General features: G+C 37.2%; 1 protein-coding gene across 1 annotated transcript in view; it reads left to right on the plus strand.

Annotated features, from left to right (window-relative positions):
• BRCA2 (BRCA2 DNA repair associated) overlaps nucleotides 1-18028 on the plus strand; it is a 90342-nt gene that overhangs the window by 22929 nt on the left and 49385 nt on the right. The window contains exons 12-13 of the mRNA XM_070409345.1: nucleotides 2121-2216; nucleotides 15662-15731. Coding sequence (XP_070265446.1) covers nucleotides 2121-2216; nucleotides 15662-15731 — 166 coding nt within the window. The remainder of the gene's footprint in view (nucleotides 1-2120; nucleotides 2217-15661; nucleotides 15732-18028) is intronic.

Consider the following 18028-nt stretch of genomic DNA (forward strand, 5'->3'; position numbering starts at 1 on the left):
ATTAGTCCTGGTGTCCTAGCTTATAGCAATTAGGGTATTATACACTAAAACATGTTTTTCCAGACTTTTACGTGTAGTTTGGGGAGATGTGACTTCACTCTTGATATCTCTGAGTTTGTATACTAATAAATTGTGTTTTGAAGTTCTTAGTATATTTTTAGACATTATTAATATAGTTATAATGGAGAAATTACTGTTAGAAGTTTGAATTTCTCTAGAAAATTTGAAGCTTTTTAAAAATGTTTTTATTGATTTCAGAGAGGAAGGGAGAGGGAGAGAGAGATAGAAACATCAGTGATGAGAAAGAATTATTGATCCGCTGCCTTCTGCACACCCCCTACTGAGGGTTGAGCCTGCAACCCGAGCATGTGCCTTTTACTGGAATCAAACCTGGGACCCTTCAGTTTGCAGGCCGATGCTCTATCCTCTGAGCCAAACTGGCTAGGACTGAAACTCTTATCTTCATGTTATAACAGCCTTTATAATACAACTTATTAACTGTTTTTATAAATAAAGATAGCATAGGTTCAGATTCTGGCTATTATTTACTTAAAAGATTGGTTTGCAATCTCTCATAGTGTCCCATGAGAGAGCAAACTGGCCTTGAACCATTGCCTGGTGTCTGCCCACTAGGCTGTAAGCATTGAAACGTGTTGCACAGTGGGGGGGGGGGGGGGGGGGGGGGGGGACACTGGTTTCTAGTTATAGGTGTTAGCTTGCTTTTTTTTTTTAAATCTAGGAAGTGCTCTAAAATCAGTATTCTGGTCTTAGTGACATTTGGACTATATTCTAACTTCTAACAAGTTAGTTTACTAGGATAATTCGATGTGATTTTTTTTCTGTTAGTATCTCTGACTGGGAATAATATTAAGTAATTTAATCTCAGTCATTTTTAGTTGATCTTCAATAACTAGCTCCTTTAAAAAAAAACAAAAAACTATAGATTCAGAATAGTTATCACAAGTCTTCTTGTCCAGTATCTTCATACAGAGAGTGACACTGAAGCCAGTCAGTTCATTCTTCCCCTTGGTGCCTTTTGACCCTAAGTTATCCTCGTGGATACAGATTTGCTTAATCAAGTGTTATCCAGGTCTCTTTCTATACCAAGTTTATGTTATGGGCAGAGTGTTAAGTTTATAATACTTACCTTGAACTATTGCTCTTGTCTAATGCAAGATGCTGAAGTGCAGAGATGGTTAAAGATACTCATAATTCTTTTATGGAAAATAATGGCTTTATTTATTGGAACCCATTTTGTTCATGTGTATACTGAAATGGGTTGGCCTTCAACTCAGGAGAAAAAACAACTTTTAATAAATATTCTCAACAGCATCACTGTTTAATTTCCCTCACCTCTGTTATATATTTATATGCAAATATATACAGCTTAATCACCTTCTGGTTATTTGACTAATACAGGTCCCTGTTAAACAATTAAATCACATTATAATCTAACATTTGGTAAAGCCCTGAATGGATATTGTTACTTATTAAATACTACAAATTCATTTCCTTTAATAAAGCATCAAAAAGCAAAGCACCTGTTACCACATATTATCCATATGGCATGAAGATGCATATCTAGAATCATGGTTTAATTTTACTTTCAGCATTTGTAGAATTTTTAATAAGAAGTATTACTTCTAATATTTTAATGTAATTTTGGTAATTTAAAAAATATTTTCTCCTACTCACTGACTCTAATTCAGTGACCTATGTAATAAATTCCTCTTGAGTTTAATGCAGGAAAAAGACATTTATTTGAAGAGATTTTGTTTATCTTTATTGCCAGTAAACCTAGAATTACATTCAGTTCTAGTTTATTAAAAAGTAGTTTATCTGTGGTATTGGGTAATGTCTGTTTATCCCTAGACCCAATTAAATAGTGGTATTTTAAATGGTCAAAAATAATAGAAATTATTAAATTATTAAATTATTAATAGAAATTATTGATATTGAAAAATGAATATTCTCTTTCAAAATAGAATGGTCGCTATTTAAATTATAATTATGTATTTTTTGCTGAACATATTGTAAGAGTCAGTACTTTAGCTTTTAAAAATGGGCTATAGGCTTTTTTATTATTTGCTTTTGAAAACCTGTATGGAAATTTTTTTTAGGAGAGCCCCCAATCAAAAGGAACTTGTTAAATGAATTTAATGGGATAATTGAAAATCAAGAAAAATCCTTAAAGGCTTCAAAAAGCACTCCAGATGGTAAAATTTGCTTTTTATCCATATTTTTCCCCTCTATAGGTACTACCCATAATATTCATAATAGTTATTTTTTCAGCTCTTTTGATTATAGATAATTAGACAAGACCTTACAGTTTGTTTGTTAAACTTATATCTTGTCTTACTTATGTGAGCTTTTCCTTCATAATACCTGGTATAAGGCAAGAGGTTCTTTGTAATTGGGAAATGTGTAATTATTATAAAATAATGACTTTTTAATTTTAAAAAAGCTATAAAATTTAGTAAGAATTTAGTCTAAACTTCAGTGACTATGCAAATTATATCTTCAGTCTTTAGCCTGTCCTGGACTCCAGGCTTAGTTATTCATTTGTCGATTTATCACTTTTCTGCTGGTTTTGCTAATAATGCATCTCAGTTAATATGATCAGTGCTAAAACCCTGATTCCATCCATGCCCCAGACCTGCTCTTTCTGTTATCTTTCCTTTCTCGCTGCCATTCTGCCAGCAGATCACATAAAAGCCTTACGTCATCTTTTACCTTTATTTCCTCGTACTTCATATCCAACCCATTAACAGGGCCTATAGGTTCTACCTTCAAAATATAATAAGAATCTGATCATTTCTTCTCACCTCTACCCCTGCAATCTTTATCCAAGCCACTATCATAGCTTCTAACCCTTCTCCCTGTTTTTGCCATTTCCTTTCCTCTAGCCCAGTGATTCCCAAAGTGGGCGCTACCGCCCCCTGGTGGTCGCTGCAGCGATCCAGGGGGGCAGTGATGGCCACAGGTGCATTTGTTTTAACTTTTTTTGTATTACCTTTCTATTCTGAGTTCAATAAATAGTTTCATAATTTCAAACTTCAATGTTTCTAATTTACACCTTTCTTTACTATATTTTACGAAAAAGGTAGAAACATTAATACATATATCTTTCTGTTTAATTGCTATTAAAATTTAAAAAAAATTAATTTCTAGGGGGCGCTGAGTAATATTTTTTCTGGAAAGGGGGCGGTAGGCCAAATAAGTTTGGGAACCACTGCTCTAGCCTATTTGCAACACAACAGCCAGAATCACTCTTGAAACACAGAGGTCAGATTCTGTCACTTGACTGCTTAAAACTGTTTGTGGCTTCCTATCTCATTTATATGGAAATTCAAAGTTCTTACCATGAAATGCTTGAAAATAAATAAAACATATGTAACTATTGCTCACTATATACTTGGTTCCTGGTTTAGAAAGGAAGAACTGAGATTGTGAGGGAGAAATATATTAAACTCTGGAGGCTTCATTCTGAAACACATGGGTAAATCCCACAAGAGGCAGGAACACTTTGGAATATTCTAAATCATGTCTCATTTACTGATAGAGATGTGAAAGTTATCATTAAAACAGAGTGTTTTAAATGTCCATAAAACTATATTACTTCTGTTGTTCTTTTCTTCCTCCTAACTTAATGGTTCTCAAACTTTAGTCTGTATAAGAATTCTGAACAGAGTTGAAAACAAAAACCGTGATTACTATTCTTTATGAGAAATAGAAATAATTTCTAGGATAATTATTACCATACTGAGTTATTACATGATAAATTGTCTTTAGAACCTGTGTAAGATGTGACTTCTTTCTACTCTCTATGTATTAAAAGAATGGTATTAGGTAGTATGCATATAGGAAAATCTTGTCCTTCTAAAACCATTGTTTTTGACATAGTGCTACAAGAAGTAAATGGAAAAACATGCATATAATTGTAACAATGATACTGTTGCATAAAGTATTATTATATTTGGGGGATTATCTTAAGCCAGTATATACCAGTATTTATTTGACCATCATATCTTACTTTTTATTTTTTTAATGATTTTTTTCTCAGCATGATAATCATTCACAATTTGCTAGTGAATGATTATTTTCCTTCTGACTTTTTATTATGAACATTTTTACATGGAAAAATGTTGAGAGTATACCCATTTAGTCATCACCTATATTCAACAGTATTACTATTTTTGCTTTTTGTTTTATCTAATTACATATAATATGTGGACATATATAGTAATAGATCTATGAGGATATGTTTGTGTTAAAACACTTGAGCGTTGCCCAGCTGCAGTGGCTCAATGGTTGAGTGTCACCCTATGAACCAGGAGGTCATGGTTCCTGGTTGGGGCACATGCCTGGGTTGTGGACTTGATCCCCAGTATGGGGCATGCAGGAGGCAGCCGATCAATGATTCTCTCTCATCATTGATATTTCTATTTCTCTCTTCCTCTCTGAAATCAATAAAAATATTTTTTTAAAAACACACACACACACAAAAAACACATTTGAGTGTTAGTTTTAGATCTGACATTTCATAATGGCATAACCACAGAGCCATCATTGTTAGGTTAGGTGGCTCAGGAGGCGGTGTAGGAAATAAAGAGAGCCGAGTTAATCAGAAAAGAAAGAAAGGAAAGGTTTTATTCTGCATCCCAGGGCGACCCATGAACCCCATAGACAGGGCACATGGATCTGCACCAAAATGGAGGGGGGCGCTTTTTTAATACTGTGGTTGAGTGAGGGGCGGGGACATGAACTGAGGTATTCAGCTGAGGAAGTTTCCTCTGCAGGGGGTCAGCAGGGTATTCAGGAAGGAGTCAGTATCTGTGTGGGGGTTGTGTTGATTCAGGGAGAAGCTGGTATCTTGTGTCTGGCACGCTGATCTGTTAGAAATGCCAGGGAGGGTCCATTATCTCAGCAAACGTCTGCATGTATCCGATCCTGGGCACGCTCCGACCTAACAATCATCACCAAAGTTGCCTAATATCTGATATAATCTAATCTACAGTGGTCTTCTTAGCTTTTTTTATAGTTAACTTTATTTTTCATACAGTAGCACTTTTATTTATTTATTTTTTAAATATATTTTATTTATTTTTTACAGAGAGGAAGGAAGAGGGATAGAGAGTTAGAAACATCGATGAGAGAGAAACATCGACCAGCTGCCTCCTGCACACTCCCTACTGGGGATGTGCCCGCAACCAAGGTACCTGCCCTTGACTGGAATCGAACCCGGGACCCTTCAGTCCGCAGGCCGACGCTCTATCCACTGAGCCAAACCAGTTAGGGCCAGTAGCACTTTTAAATACCGAAGCCAGTTGTTTTGTAGACTGTCCCACATTCTGGAGTTGTTTGTTTGCTTGTAGTATCATTTAGCTTTTTGTTCTATTCCCTATTTGGATCAAAGACTTAATTAGGATCTGGTTATGCATTTTTGGCAAGAATGCCTCATAGAAGTTCTGTGTACATGTTTGCATCAGGGGCACACTGTGTCAGATGGTTTGATCACTTAGTTAAGATGCTAACCACCAAATCACTTCATTAAAATGGTCTATTTTCCCATTTGCAACCAGCAGGTAATCTGTGGGATGATCTTTTGGGCTGTGAAAATACCCAGTTTACCACTCTTTCGCTCACAATTTCAACATGAATTGATAATATTCACTTGAATCAATTGTTTAATTAGAAGTTAGAAAATAGTGTTTTCCAAATTATGTTATTCCTTATACATTTATTAGCTGGGATTCTTCAACAAGGAAGAGCTTTTCCTTAATAACTGGGGAGGAACTATAGTTCTTCCTAAAAAGGCTGGGTAAAAGCTTAATTCTTTCCTTTTAATTATCATCTTTTCAGAATAGGGAGTAGTTAGTGTAATAATCACTGCTAATGGTAGAAAATGAATTTTTTTCTTTGTTGAATAAAATTGATTTTTATTTATAGTGCATGTATAAAGTCTAAAAGTAAAATATATTACACATAATGTATATTTTCACAAAAAAACACTTCTTTATTTAAATCATCCCAAATTTAAAAGTGGAAACCTCTTTAAAGTATTTCACAAGGGTTTGTTTATTTTTTTAACATGCCTTGATTAACCTTTGAGCACTTTGGTGCTTTTTATTATCATAAAAAGATTTCCTAGGGTGTTCTTGTAATTCTCTCCCCTACTTCTAGAATCACTGTTTTTCCAATGAGCCTTTCAGTGGTTAATAGTTTTTAAAAAACAAGATTGGGGTTCTAACTAGTCTCGCTGCTGGTGTCATTTTTTTTTATGCTACAATTCTTGGTTCATAATAACAGTGCCATAGTTACTTATCCTGCAGTGGTGGTTCTCAAATTTTTTGGTCTGGAGACTTTTTTATACTCTTAAAAATTATTGAAGATCCCAAAGAAGGTCTGTGCATGTGAATTACATTTATTTGTATTTATCATATTAGAATTAAAACTGAAATATTTTCATTTTTGTACATTGTGCATTGGTCATTTTTGAAAATATTAGTTCACTTAGTTATGCTGTTCTTCCAAATATTGGCATATTTTTATACAATATTAAACGATTGCTTTTTGTCACCACTGATATGTGAAAAGTTTTAAGTATTTGGAAGCTGTCAGGCTAACAGAGCCAAATAAAAGCCTTCCAAAATTCTAATTTTGTTTAAAAGCTTACATTTTACCACTGGAAACAAATACTGCCACTTGTTTTCCTTGTAGTGACAAGTTCATTTCATTCATTTCAAAAAGTATCTCCTGAATATCCAAGTCTGGATAACTAATTGTTTTGGTTATTCTTTTAAGTAACAATGGAACTGTGTGAAAAGTTTACATAAGTACATTCTTTGAGACAATCATCACACTAAAATCTGCAATAGGACACATGAGCAATGCAGATGTCATAATTACTCAAAATGTCAACACAATGAAAAAGGACGGGGGTGGGAGTGGTGGGGGGACGGTCAATCGGAAAAAGGAGACATATGTAATACTTTAACAAACAAACAAAAAAACATATATATGACTTTATAATTATTATCATTATTATTATTAATAAGGTAGCTTTGACAGCTTAGATTCCCTAATAGAGTTGCGGGTATCCCTCCCACAGGGATCACCCTTTGAGATCCACTGTCTTACAGTATATATATAATAGTTTCAAATTTACCATACATACACACAGCACACATACATACACTCATTATCCTTTCTTACAAGGTATCAGTATATATATTTTTTAACATGTTTTATTGATTTCAGAAAGGAAGGGAGAGGGAGAAAGAGAAACATAAATGTTGAGAGAGAATTATTGATTGGCTGCCTCTTGCATGCCCCATACTGGGGACTGAGCCAGTAACCCAGTCATGTGCTCTTGACCAGAATCAAACCAGGGACTCTTCAGTCCACACTCTGACACTGTCAACTGAGCCAAACCGGCTAGGGCAAGGTATCAGTATATTATACACTGTTTAATACCGTCTTTGTTTGTCGGTGTTGTTTACTTTAGAACATATCTAGACATCATTCCTAATGAATATGTAGAGATTTTCCTCATTCTTTTCATGATTACATATTACTTGTGATCACATGGCTCTGTCTACAAATTCTAGTTTTTTCAACTGCTCCCCTTCCAAAGGACTACTTGGAGATATAAGAAGTACAAGTTACATACTGAGAATAATATCTAAAGTTTAGCTTCTAAACCTTTACAAGACTAAATTTTTTTTATTTACCTTATTTTCTTTTCTTTATTTTTATTGCTTAAAGTATTACAAAGCGTATTACATATGTGTCCTTTTTTTCCCCTCGCCCTTGACAATCCCCTGGCCTCCCCTACCCCCCAGTGTCTTATGTCCATTGGTTATGCTTATATGCATGCATACAAGTCCTTCAGTTGATCTCTTACCCCCGTCCCTCCTGCCCCCCAACCCTCCCTGGCCTTCCCGCTGCAGTTTGACAATCAGTTTGAGGCAGCTCTACCTCTGTATCTATTATTGTTCATAAGTTTATAATGGTCTTTATTATCCATGAATGAGTGAGATCATGTGGTATTTTTCCTTCATTGACTGGCTTATTTCACTTAGCATAATGCTCTCCAGTTCCATCCATGCCGTTGCAAATGGTAAGAGTTCCTTTTTTACAGCAGCATAGTATTCCATCGTGTAGATGTACCACAGTTTTCTAATCCATTCATCTACTGATGGGCACTTAGGCTGTTTCCAGATCTTAGCTATGGTGAATTGTGCTGCTATGAACATAAGGGTGCACATATCCTTTCTGATTGGTGTTTCTGGTTTCTTAGGATATATTCCTAGAAGTGGGATCACAGGGTCAAATGGGAGTTCCATTTTTAGTTTTTTGAGGAACCTCCATACTGCCTTCCATAGTGGCTGCACCAGTCTGCATTCCCACCAGCAGTGCACAAGTGTTCCTTTTTCTCCACATCCTCTCCAGCACTTGTTGTTTGTTGATTTGTTAATGATAGCCAGTCTGACAGGTGTGAGATGGTACCTCATTGTTGTTTTGATTTGCATCTCTTGGATGATTAGTGACTTTGAGCATGTTTTCATATGTCTCTTGGCTTTCTGAATGTCCTCTTTTGAAAGGTGTCTATTTAGATCCTTTGCCCATTTTTTTGATTGGATTGTTTATCTTCTTTTTGTTAAGTTGTATGAGTTCCTATAAATTTTGGAGATTAGGCCCTTTTCAGATATGACATTGGCACATATGTTTTCCCACGCAGTGCGTTTTCTTGTTGTTTTGTTGATGTTTTCTTTTGCTGTGCAGAAGCTTCTTATTTTGATGTAGTCCCATTTGTTCATTTTCTCTCTAGTTTCAAGTGCCCTAGGAGCTGTATCAGTGAAGAAATTGCTTTGGCATATGTCTGAGATTTTGTTGCCTTTGGATTCTTCTAGAATTTTTATGGTTTCCAGTCGTACATTTAAGTCCTTTATCCATTTTGAGTTTATTCTTGTGTATGGTGTAATTTGGTGGTCTAGTTTCATTTTCTTGCATATATCTGTCCAATTTTCCCAACACCATTTATGGAAGAGACTATCTTGGCTCCATTGTATGTTCTTGCCTCCTTTGTCAAATATTAATTGAGCATATTGGTTCGGGCCGATTTCTGAGCTCTCTATTCTATTCTATTGATCCATATGTCTGTTCTTGTGCCAGTACCAGGCAGTTTTGAGAACAGTGGCTTTGTAATACAGCTTAATATCTGGTATTGAGATCCCACCTACTTTGTTCTTTCTCAGGATCGCTGCAGCTATTCGGGCTCTTTTTTTATTCCAGATGAATTTTTGGAGTGTTCGTTCTAGATCTGTGAAGTATGCCGTTGGTATTTTAATGGGAAGTGCATTGAATTTATAGACTGCTTTGGGTAGTATGGACATTTTAATGATGTTGATTCTACCAATCCATGAACACGGTATGTTCTTCCATCTGTTTATGTCTTCCTCTATCTCTTTTTTCAACATCCTGTAGTTTTCTGAGTAGAGGTCTTTTACCTCTTTAGTTAAGTTTATTCCTAGGTAGCTTAATTTTTTTGGTGCGATGGTAAATGGGATTGTTTTTATAATCTCTCTTTCTGAAGGTTCACTATTGGTGTACAGAAATGTCTCAGATTTCTTGGGGTTAATTTTGTATCCTGCTACATTGCCAAATTCATGCATTAAGTCTAGTAGTTTTTTGATGGAGTCTCTAGGGTTTTGTATGTATAATATCATGTTGTCCATAAATAAGGACAATTTTACTTCTTCTTTTCCAATTTGGATGCCTTTTATTTCTTCTTCTTCTCTAATTGCAATGGCTAATACTTCCAGGACTATGCTGAACAGGAGTGGTGAGAGTGGGCATCCCTGTCTTGTTCCTGTTCTTAGGGGAAATGGTGTTAGTTTTTGTCCATTGAGTATGGTGTTGGCTGTGGGCCTGTCATATATGGCTTTTATTATGTTGAGGTATGATCCTTCTATTCCCACCTTGCTGAGAGTTTTTATCAAAAATGGGTGTTGGATTTTGTCAAATGCTTTTTCTGCATCAATAGATATGACTATGTGGTTTTTTTCTTTCAATTTGTTTATGTGATGTATCACATTTATTGATTTACGGATATTGTACCATCCTTGCATTCCTAGGATAAATCCAACTTGGTCATGGTGTATGATCTTTCTGATGTACTGCTGGATCCGATTTGCTAAGATTTTGTTGAGGATTTTGGCATCTATGTTCATGAGGGATATTGGCCTATAATTCCCTTTCATTGTGTTGTCTTTACCTGGTTTTGGTATTAGGGTGATGCTGGCTTCATAGAATGAGCTTGGAAGTGTTCCTTCCTCTTGAACTTTTTGTAGTAGTCTGAGGAGGACAGGTTTTAGTTCTTCCTTGAATGTTTGGTAAAACTCCCCTGTGAAGCCATCTGGTCCTGGGCTTTTGTTTGCCGGAAGCTTTTTGATGACTGCTTCAATTTCTTCCATAGTTATTGGCCTACTGAGATTTTTAGATTCTTCCTGATTGAGTGCTGGAATGTTGTATTTTTCTAGGAATTTGTCCATTTCCTCCAGGTTGTCTAGTTTGTTGGAGTAGAGTTGTCCATAGTATTGTTTAACAATCATTTGTATTTCTGTGGAGTCTGTTGTTATTTCGCCTCTATCGTTTCTGATTTTGTTTATTTGGGTCCTCTCTCTTTGCTTCTTGGTGAGCCTGGCTAGGGGTTTGTCAATCTTGTTTATCCTTTCAAAGAAGCAGCTCTTGGTTTCATTGATTCTCTGTATTGTTTTTTTGGTCTCTATGTCATTTATTTCTGCTCTAATCTTTGTTATCTCCTTCCTTCTGCTCACTCTGGGGTTTTCTTGTTGCTCTCTTTCTAATTCTTTGAGTTGTAGAGTTAGATTATTTACTACCAGTTTTTTTTTATTTTTGAGATAGGCCTGTAGAGCTATAAACTTCCCTCTCAGGACTGCTTTCATTGTGTCCCATAGGTTTTGGATTGTTGTGTTTTCATTGTCATTAGTGTCCAGGATGTTTTTAATTTCTTCTTTGATGTCATTGGTAACCCAATCAATATTTAATAACATGCTGTTCAGCTTCCAAGTGTTTGAGTATTTTGGGTTGTTTTTATTGTAGTTTATTTCTAATATTATGCCCTCGTGGTCTGAGAAGATGCTTGGTATGATTTCAATCTTCTTGAATTTGGGGAGACTTTGCTTGTGACCCAATATGTGGTCTATTTTTGAATATGTCCCATGAGCATCTGAGTGGAATGTATATTCCGCGGCTTTGGGGTGAAGTGTTCTGAAGATGTCAATTAAGTCCATCTGATCTAGTGAGTCATTTAGGATTGCTGTTTCTTTGCTGATTGTTTGTCTAGAGCAGCCATGGGCAAACTACGGCCCGCGGGCCAGATCCGGCCCGTTTGAAATGAATAAAACTAAAAAAAAAAAAAAAAAAAAGTACCCTTTTATGTAATGATGTTTACTTTGAATTTATATTAGTTCACACAAACACTCCATCCATTCTTTTGTTCCAGCCCTCCGGTCCAGTTTAAGAACCCATTGTGGCCCTTGAGTCAAAATGTTTGCCCAACCCTGGTCTTGAGGATTTATCCAGTGATGTCAGTGGTGTATTAAAGTCCCCTACTATGATTGTATTGTTGTCGATCTCTCCTTTGATATCTTCCAGGAGTTTTTTAATGTATTTGGGTGCTCTTGCATTGGGTGCATATATGTTTACCAGGGTTATATCTTCTTGTTGTATTGATCCCTTTAATATTATGAAGTGGTCTTCCTTGTCTCTTGTTATGGCCTTCACTTTGAGATGTATTTTGTCCAATATAAGTATTGCTACCCCAGCTTTCTTTTCCTTTCCATTTGCCTGAAAGATATTTTTCCATCCCTTCACTTTCGGTCTGTGTGAGTCCCTTCTAATGAGTCTCTTCTAGACAGCAAATGTATGGGTCATGATTTTTTATCCATTCAGCCACTCAATGTCTTTTGGTTGCAGTATTTAGTCCGTTTACATTTAAAGTTATTAGTGAAAGTTACTCGTTTGTAGCCATTTCTTTTTTTGTGTGGCTGTTTTCTTTCTGAGCTTTTTATTTCTTCTTTTTACACCAGTCCCTTTAGCATTTCTTGCATTGCTGGCTTGGTGGTGATAAACTCCCTTAGCCTTTTTTTGTCTGTGAAGCTTCTTATTTCCCCTTCAGTTTTGAATGATAGCCTTGCTGGATAGAGTATTCTTGGATTCAGTCCTTTGCTTTGCATCACTTTGTAAATTTCCATCCATTCTTTTCTGGCCTGATGTGTTTCTGTTGAGAAATCATTTGATATTCTAATGGGAGATCCCTTGTATGTAACTTTCCGTCTCTCTCTTGCAGCCTGTAAGATTCTCTCTTTGTCCTGAACATTTGCCATGGTAATTATGATGTGTCTTGGTGTGGGTCTTTTTGGGTTCACGTTGTTTGGGACTCTCTGTGCTTGTGTGACTTTTCTCTTCCCCACCTCAGGGAAGTTTTCTGATACTATTTCTTTGAATAGGTTTTCTAATCCTTGTTCCTCTTTCTGTTGTTCTGGCACCCGTATTATTCGTATGTTGTTTCGTTTCATGTTGTCCCAAAGCTCCCTTAGACTCTCCTCCTGTCTTTTAATTTTTTTCTCCAATTGAAGTACAGTTTGGGTGTGTTTTGCTTCCTTGTCTTCTAATTCACTAATCCGCTTCTCCTAGTCTGCTCTTGATACTTTCAATGGTGTTTTTTATTGAAGCTATATCGCTCTTCATTTCTTCTTGGGTCTTACATAAGTTATTCATCTTTTCATCTGTTTCTTCTTGATTCTTGCATAAGTTGTTGATTTTTTCCTCCGTCCGGTGTATGCACTCTAGGACCCTTATTCTGAATTCTTTTTCTGTCATGTTGCATGCCTCTGTATTGCTTAGCTGCTTTTCTGGCGAGCCCTCCTTTTCTTTCCTTTGGGGGTTTCTTTGTCTACCCATGTTTGATCTCACCGACCTATCTAGTTGTTGAGTCGTTCAGTGGCTGCTCCCTGGGTGGCAGTGGCTCCTCGGGCTGTGGTTGCTCCTTGGGTGGTTGTGGTAGCAGCTGCTCCTCCGTTGGTAGCAGGTCCTCTGGTGGGTGCTGTTCACAGCTGTGGTGGCTCTTCTGGCTGTTGGAGGGAGGCTTCACACACAGCAACTGTTCCTCAGACAGAGCGTGTGGTGATCAGGATGCCGCTGTTGCTTGGATCTGCTGCGTTGATTTAAAGGCACAAAATAAAACACAACAAGGCACAATGTACCAGCCACTGAACACAAATGTACTTACGATATTAATAACCCCAAATAAAGGTGGCCACCCAAGCTAAGAGAGTTAGGGGATAAGGAAGAAAGAAGAGAAAAAGATAGAAGAGAAAAAAGAAAAAAAAAAGGTGTGCAAAAATGAAATTGAAAAAAGGGAAGGGGAAAAAAAAGTAAGAGAGAAAAGAGAATGAAGTAGAAGAGGGGAAGAGACTATTTATATGAGGAGAAAACTCTGATAGAACCACCACTAATCCCAACAAATTCCAGCAACAGATTCCTGGAGATGAATACAAACTACAAACAACCAATAATATCAAGTGAGGCAAGGGAAAACAGAAGCACAAAAATAACCGGGGGGGTGGGGGAAAAGGGGGAACAGAAAAAAAAGAAAAAGCCGAACAACCTCACAAACAATCCTAAAAAAATACCCAATATACTCAACAATCAACCAAACAACAACCAAGCAATAGAGAGAGAAAAGAAGGAAAAAAAAAATTTGGATAGTGAAGAAAGATAAGGGAGAGGTGTATAAGGATTTAGAGCAGGGGATTGGAAATAGGATATATAAGTAGGGTGAAATTTAGACGGGGTAAAAAGAATAGGGAAAATCTAAAGCTGGAATAGGGTAAGAGAAACAGGACAGCAAAAGGGGAAAAGTGGGGAAAAGGGTTTTAGCACAGAGGCAAAATTGAGGTAGAGAAAAATGATGCTAAAGGAACGATGAAAATATAATGGAGAAGACTAGTCCCAAAATAAAATAAAGAGAAAATGACACTTTAAAAAATGGTAAAATGGTAGCAGTAATAATACTGGTTAAAAATAAAAATGTATTAATAAAAGGGTAAAATCAGGTGATGAAAAAAAAGGAAAAAATGGTTTCTTAGTTAAAAGGTGAAAAAGTAATAAAAAAAATGTGCAGTAATGAAGGTGCTTCAGATCTACTCTTCTTTTTGGCACGCCAGGTATTCAGGAGAATGTTGAATTTCCCTCCGATACACTGTTCCTCCGTGTTGTAAGCCACAGTCCTGATTTTAAGGCAGGCCGTATTGGTTCCCCAGACTGCCTTTATCTGTGTTTACAGAAGAGTCAGTTCGTGGCTCTGCCTCTGGGTGGCAGTGTGTCTGGATTGACCTTCAAGGCTATAAGTCCTCTCTGACCAGGAGTTCTCTATTGTACCTGAAACTGGCTTGGGAAAATCCTCCGACCAGAGCTGGTTCCCCAGTCGTCACTCCCAGCTCTGTTTCCCAGGCTCCCCAAAAACAACCTTCCCCTACAGGCTCTGCGAGTGACCCCAACTGGGTAATCCCATGCACTGGGTTCAACATTCAAACGCACAGATTTAAGAGGAAGTGTAAAAACAAGAGCCTGGGAAGCTGTGCGAACTCACAGGGCTTTACCTTCCAGATCTGCGTGGAGTCTCTGCGTGCGCTCTGGCCCCTGGCACCAAGTAGCCAGCAGACTGGCAAAATCTGAGGCTGCCCCTTTGCATCCAGTCCAACTATGGGCTTATTTATAGCGTTCCCTTCTGCCAGCAGCCCTGGGGGAGCCCTTTCACACTCGCGGGTCACGCTGGCCCCAATGGCAGCAGACTTTGTGTGGCGCAGATCCCCCCTCCCCCCCCCCACCCCCGCGCACGTTCCACTCTCCAACCTGAATTACAAACCGCACCTTTGGGGGAAGTCTAACCTTTCTGTGGGGAGAAGCAGGGCTTGTCTGAGTTCACGTAGTCGCGCTGCTTGAGAGCCGTTGCTTCCGGGTTAATAGCCAATCTCTGGATGCCGGTAACAGCCCCTCAAGATGGCGCGGTCTCCGCGGCTGAGCTGGCGCTCCAGGAGAGGTTTCAGCCTCAATCTCTAACCGTCCCCTTTTTCTAGGAGTCCTCTGTCTTTTCTGGCTGCAGACTGTCTCTCAGCTGAATCTCCTCTGCTTATTCGGGCTGTATGTTACCTGTTTCAGCTGCTCGCTCTTACCTGCTCTGGGACAAGCCACTGACACGTCCGTCTAAATCTCCGCCATTTTTCTGCTGACTAAATCTTAAATTAGATGTCTTCATTGACTAACACCTTTGAGTTACAATTAACATTGGCTGACTGAATTTATACTGATTTATTTTATATGTTTGTACTGTGAGTTATTTAGAAAACAGTCATCAGTGTGAATCAAACATTTCTTTTGGTAGTTACTTACTGAGCATGCATTATATGCATTGAAAATGTTGAAGTCTATAATTATATCAAAATTTATGTGTAAATATTTAAAAGTGTGTTTTAAATAAACATAGTAAATAAAATATCCTATGAGACTTTCATTAATAACTAATATGAAATGCATTTTCATTGAAACATAATGTAAAATAATATTTTTCTAGGCACAATAAAAGATAGAAGATTGTTTATGCATCATATTTCTTTAGAGCCAATTACCTGTGGACCCTTATGGTAAGACATGTTTGAATTTTTTTAAGTTCTAATATGGTGTAGGGAGAGTATGGGTGTTTTTTTTTCATAAATATTTCTAAAATTAATGGCACTAACATGCATATAGGAGTTAATCCTTCCCTCTTGAAGCCTGCATCAGGGTTAAATCATTGTGTACTTGGGTCATATTTTATAGTGCTATCCATATACGAGCTCATTTTTTAGTCATAACTTTATAAAGTAGTCAAACAGATTTTATTTCCATTTTATGGATGAGGTACTAAGGTTGAACAGAGTTAAGGAAATTACTCAACATTAATTATAAAAAAGATGGAATATATGGAAAATATTTTATCTCTCTTCTTAAAACCCTTCTAAAATTACTAAGATTTAAAATATATATATATATATATCTTTATTGATTTCAGAGAAAAAGGGAGAGGGAGAGAGAGAAACATCAATGATGATAGAGAATCATTGATTGGCTGCCTCCTGCATGCCCCCTACTGGAGATTGAGACGCAACCCTGGCACGTGCCCTGACCAGGAATGGAAGCCTGACATCCTGGTTCATAGGCCAATGCTCAACCACTGAACCACAGCAGCTGGGCTAAGATATTTTTTTAATGTATAAATCCACAAGGATAAGAAGAAGAAGAAACAATAAAATTTTGGAAGCCAAAAAGCATAAAAGACTTAGAAAGCATAGAACGCCAGAAACTGACATTAGAGTCAGTAGAGAAACTAGCTACTTACTCAGTTCCGTTTCCCCTAAAGAACATGAGAGGCCCTGACCAGTTTGGCTCAGTGGATAGAGCATTGGCCTGTGGACTGAAAGGTCCCAGGTTCGATTCCAGTCAAGGGCATGTACCTTGGTTGCAGGCATATCCCCAGTAGGAGGCAGCTGATCGGTGTTTCTCTCTCATTGATGTTTCTAACTCTCTATTCCTCTTCCTTCCTCTCTATAAAAAAATCAATAAAATATATTTAAAAATATGTTATAAAAAAAAAAGGAACATGAGAGGAACTTAGGTTGGCAGCAACGTGTACTTTTGAAGGTGAAGCAGAAAATAGGAAAATTCATTGGAAATCTGTTTTAAGAAGCATCTCTATCACCCTAACCGGCTTGGCTCAGTGGATAGAGATCAGCCTGCGGACTCAAGGGTCCCAGGTTCGATTCCAGTCAAGGGCATGTACCTTGGTTGCGGGCACATCCCCAGTAGGTGTGCAGGAGGCAGCTGATGGATGTTTCTCTCTCATTGATGTTTCTAACTCTCTATCCCTCTCCCTTCCTCTCTGTAAAAAATCAATAAAATATATTTTAAAAGGAAAAAAAAAGAAGCATCTATATCCCTTCCTCCATTGCAGATAGGCAGTTATCCCTCTTCCATAAGGTTATTCTCAGGAAAAGAGGAATTGAAGGGATTCTGAATTGGGGATGGGGTGGAGGAGGGTACTGAACACAGAGATTAAGTAAAACCCTATATATTGAGTGGTGAGAAAATTCATTATAAAAAAGATGGAATATATGGAAAATATTTTATCTCCCTTCTTAAGACCCTTCAAAAATTACTAAGATTTTTTAAAAATATATTTTTATTGATTTCAGAGAGGAAGGGAGATGAGAAAACAGAGAGAGAAACATCAATGATAAGAGAGAGAGCCTCCTTCCTATACTTGGGTTCCATTGCTGGCAGCCAGGCCTCCAGTTAGAAGACTGGAAGATTTTTTTCTGGGAAATATGATCAGTTCAGTAGAAAAACCCAAAATACTCACAGTTGTGGGTACTCATGTGAAACAGCATAGCCAGATCACCAGACAGTGAAGTCAACAATGGGCAATCCCATAGCACACACCTTCCTGTTGACTTTTCAGTGCCTCACTCTGAAATAAGGACAGCTACTCAAGGAACACCTGTCATTGGAAGAAAGCCTCTATGAAAGATAGTGTCCAAAGTACAAAAATAAACAAAGCAAAAGAAAATAAAAGAAAGAGAAAGGAAGGAACTTAGAGAATATAGATTGTGCAAGGAGAAGAAAACTTTAAAAATACTAGTATTGTTAGGAAAGAGAACATATAACATCCTTAAAATGTGTACAAAAGAGCTCTTAGAAATTAAAAATATGATAGTACAAATAAGTTAACTCAGTAGAAGTAATAGAAGATCAAAGTTATGAACACTCCCAGAATGTAGAACAAAAAGAGAGATGAAAAGATAATCAGAAAAGTCTGAAAATTTGGAGTTTGAAAAAGAAGGAATAGGAAAAATTATGAGAGTAATTTCAAAGAAAAAGTTTATCAGTACTGAAGAACGAGTTT

This window comes from Myotis yumanensis, unplaced genomic scaffold (assembly GCF_028538775.1).
Source record: "Myotis yumanensis isolate MYYU_CA2020_CCGP unplaced genomic scaffold, mMyoYum1.0.hap1 SCAF_3, whole genome shotgun sequence".
Lineage (NCBI taxonomy): Eukaryota > Metazoa > Chordata > Mammalia > Chiroptera > Vespertilionidae > Myotis > Myotis yumanensis.